The sequence below is a fragment of the Cryptomeria japonica genome, chromosome 4 (genome assembly GCF_030272615.1).
Source record: "Cryptomeria japonica chromosome 4, Sugi_1.0, whole genome shotgun sequence".
NCBI lineage: Eukaryota > Viridiplantae > Streptophyta > Pinopsida > Cupressales > Cupressaceae > Cryptomeria > Cryptomeria japonica.
Genome location: NC_081408.1, coordinates 142,741,523 through 142,745,452, shown reverse-complemented (window position 1 = coordinate 142,745,452; position 3,930 = coordinate 142,741,523). Strand labels below are relative to the sequence as shown.

The 3,930-nt window shown below is 36.1% G+C and overlaps 1 protein-coding gene across 1 annotated transcript; it reads right to left on the bottom strand.

Annotated features, from left to right (window-relative positions):
• Positions 1 to 1,697: 1,697 nt before the first annotated feature.
• LOC131874961 (uncharacterized) lies at positions 1,698 to 2,297 on the bottom strand. Its single transcript, XM_059218934.1, has one exon. The coding sequence runs from the start codon at positions 2,295 to 2,297 to the stop codon at positions 1,698 to 1,700; it is 600 nt and encodes a 199-aa protein (XP_059074917.1).
• Between the last annotated feature and the right edge of the window lie 1,633 nt (positions 2,298 to 3,930).

The following is a 3,930-nucleotide window of genomic DNA, read 5'->3' as shown; positions in this document are numbered from 1 at the left end:
TTCCTGAATCTTAGAAACCCATGAGGCTCTATTATTCACTCCAATATCCTGTTGTGCTAGAATGCTTTTAATAGCAGAATGAGGCACATATACTACTACATGGGAATGAAGAATATAATACCTAAACTGCTTTAGAGCTTTCACAACAGAAAATGCATGCTTTTCCATCAGCGAATATTTTAATTCATGCTTTTTCAATGGCACACTCATGAATGTTGTGGGGACTTCTTCAGCTTCTTCATTTTTTGAAGCAATATTCCTGACATAGTATGTTTTGAAGCATAACAATAAATAATGCAGTCTTTCTTAAAATTGGGATTAACAAGCGTAGGAGCATGTGCTATAGCTTTATTTCCCTCTTCATTCCACTTAAACACTAATTTTTTACTCATTAAGTTCACAATATATCGGTTGGTCTCTGCAAAATCTGGAATAAACCTCCTTAAAAAGTTTACCTGCCTGAAGAAGGATCTAACTCCATTCCTATTAGATGGCAAGCTTAGTTGTTGAATTGCCCTTACCCTTTTAGGATCCACTTTGACACCTTCCTTTGAGACAATATGACCTAATAATTTACCCTCGGTGACACCAAACACTGATTTCTTAGGGTTTAAAGACACTCCATGCTCCCGACATCTTTGTAGTACCTATTTTAAGTCTCTTAAGTGGTTCTTTCTCCTTTTTGAAAATACCGTTAGATCATCAAGATATACAACTATTATTTTATCCTTTAGATGACCAAAAGACAAGTCCATGGCTCTCTGAAAGGTTGCTCCAGCATTAATCAAACCAAAAGGCATTCTATTATATGCAAAGGTACCCCAGGGAGTAATAAATTCTATTTTATGCTAATCCTATTCTTGAACATTGATCGGATTATAACCAGAAAAACCATCTAACATAGATATCATTTCTGAGCCTGAGACTGTCTGCAAAATATGATCCATTGAGGGTAAAGGATAATTATCCTTCAAATTGGCCTGATTCAAATTTCTGAAATCTATACATATCCTTATTTCCTCATTTTTCTTAGGAACAGGAACTATGTTTGCAACCCAAGTAGAATGATGAATAGGATAAATAATCCTTGCTTTCAGCATCTTATCTACCTCTCTAAAAATAGCCTCCGCAACTTTAGGGTTGAAACCCCTTAGCTTCTGTCTAAAAGGACTTGTTCCACGCTTTAAAGGAATATGATGTTGAAAATGTCCATCCCTAAAGTTTTTCAGATCATCATAGCACCAAGCAAACACATCTCGAAACTCCATTAAGAGACTTATGAATCTCTGCTTTTCCTCAGACGTACAACATTTTCCTAGGTTAACATACTTAGGATCTTCCTCGGTTCCAATGTTAATTCTTTCATATTCTCCTGTATCCTAAGCTATAGGAATTTGCTCATCCTTCCTTTACCTTAAAGCATCATGATGATCAAAAAGACATTCCAAAAAAACTAAACCTTTAGGAATCCTATTTCCCTTTAACTGCACTATCCCTTCATTTGCCTCTTGCTTTAAATCTAGAGAGAACTCTTTGCACTCTAAGGTTGAACCTTCAAAGAAAGTAGCTATAAACATCTCTACACATTGCAAGATATTCTTGATCTGCTGATCATTTTCAAACACCTGCCAAAATGCTGAGTTATCAGGCACACTTGGTCGATAAATCAGTTCTACTCGATAAGTATCATCTGTAAATTATGAATGTGGAACCAGAAGGGAAGCTGATACTGCTAAAGAATCAGCTTTAGAATTTTGCTCTCTAGGAATAGCTTCAATAAAGAATGCATCAAACCCTTCAATTTCATCCCATACTCTATTCCTGTAATGCCAAAATCTCTCATTCTTGACACTAAATAACCCCTTGACTTGCTTCACAATCAACTCTGCGTCCCCTTTAATTTGTAGCAGCCTTATTCCCAATTTCTTTGCTTTAGACAGTCCTAACAACAAAGCTTCATACTCGGCTGTATTATTTGTATTCATAAATTGTAACTTAAAGGAAAATGGAATGGGCTTTCCAGAAGGAGGAATTAAAACAACCCCTGCCCCTGAACCAGATGTTGAACAACTGCCATCAAACTCCATACCCCAAAGTTCATTGGCTCTTTGTGATTGATGAGCTGCAGCTATGACCCCATTGTCAGACAAAATCATATAGTTGCCAAAATTACATTCTTGATACAAAATTTTTGCTTTAGGATCATCCGTTGGGAAAACAGTAAATTTAGACTTTGGTTCTAGTTGCAAAAGAACTTGTCTTTTCCCAATAGGAATGGTGGCTTGGGACCAATCCATCTTAATTTCACCACCTAGGTCTTTGCAAAAGGTCCTACTAAGTAGCATGCCATAACTTGTTGGAATATCAACTACTAAAATAGTCAACTTAACACGTTTATCAGGATGTACAACAAGAGTCACTTGTGCATCTTTAATCTATCCTACAAGAGGAATTTGTTTGGAATCCATGGAATAGCATCTTCCAAAGGTTTTTGTTAAAAATAACACTAAGGCCTTAGCTACAGTGGATGGCATAATATTATCTGAGGCACCAAAATCAATAATACAATTATTCAATCTATGTCCATTTATGAACAAAGACACATAAAAAGGGTCAGGTTTAGGCTCAAAAACAGGTATCATTTCATCAGTTTGATTACCAACAATATCGGATGAAGTTTCAAGACTGATTGGACGTGTTGAATCTTGATATTGTGGCATTGACGCAAAATTAATTGACTGTTGAGTTGTCCCAGCTTGTGAAGAAGCATTGTTCCCTTTAACAAATTTAACAAGCCTATCAAGTTCTTTAGGGTTCAATTTCAGATATTCTGCTAGTGAGATTTGATTTCTAGAGGATTTACAAAATTCTATTATATCAAAAGGACTGACTATGTCTATAGGCTTTAACAATGGAATTTCTTGTACCTGTAAATCATTGTTGTGAGAACGAAAGAAGATTTCTTTACCTTTGAAACTTCCAGCTAAGGATGAAGAAGCCCCTTGAGACTTAATATTGTGTTGGTTTCTAGTTAATACTACACATGAAGGATCTTCTAAGCTAACCAAAATGTCGCCTCCTCTTTTTGAATCTGACTCATACTCTAGGAAGTGTATTTCAGAGTCGCCAGGCTGCCCTAAAGATTCTTCTTCACTTACTTCCCTCAACGTCTCTTTTGAACCCATCAATTGTGTATAGTGTACCATTTCATGACAAGAGTTTCCATCATGATCGTCAGTAAGATGAAAGATACACATATTATCTTTTGGTGGAGGTGCCTCAATGGCTAACCTATGCTGTACTGGAGGTAATTGTGGTACTCTTACTCTAGTCCCAGTTGATTTATTTGGAAATCTTCTAGGAACATCTTGATAGGGCTGAGGATATGTCATATTGGACTTAGGCAATTGTCTCTTAAGTGTTATGATATCATTCATCAACCTTTGAATCATAGGATCTGATGTAGTAGTTGATGTTGAGGCTTGTGCAGTAGAGGTTTGAACCTCTCTTTTCCATTTTCCTGCTGTAATTAAATCATCCTCCAATTCAATTGCTAAGGTCTTAGCAGCTTCTAAGTTTTGTACTCTCTGTCTATGGATCAAGAAACTTATTTCCAATGGCATTGAGTTGATAAAGAAACACTTCAAATTATCACCAAAGGGTCTTTGATTAACGGGGATTTTATGAACTATCTTGTTAAATTTAGCCACAAAATCTCTAATAGTTTCAGGAATCTCTTTTTTAAGCTGTGCTAATTGAGCCAAAAGAAAATGCTCATCCTCAGCTAACTTGAACCTACCTTCAAATTTTGTCTTAATATCTTGCCAGTTCGTAATATCACCATTCGGTAAATTGTAGAACCAATCTGTAGCTACATCAGTTAATGTTTGAACAAAAAGTTTGACAGCTACATCCTCATGCTGAATTGCT

Coding starts and splice junctions, on each gene's coding strand:
- LOC131874961 (XM_059218934.1), bottom strand. CDS start 2,297: ATGGATTGGTCCCAAGCCACCATTCCTATTGGGAAAAGACAAGTTCTT.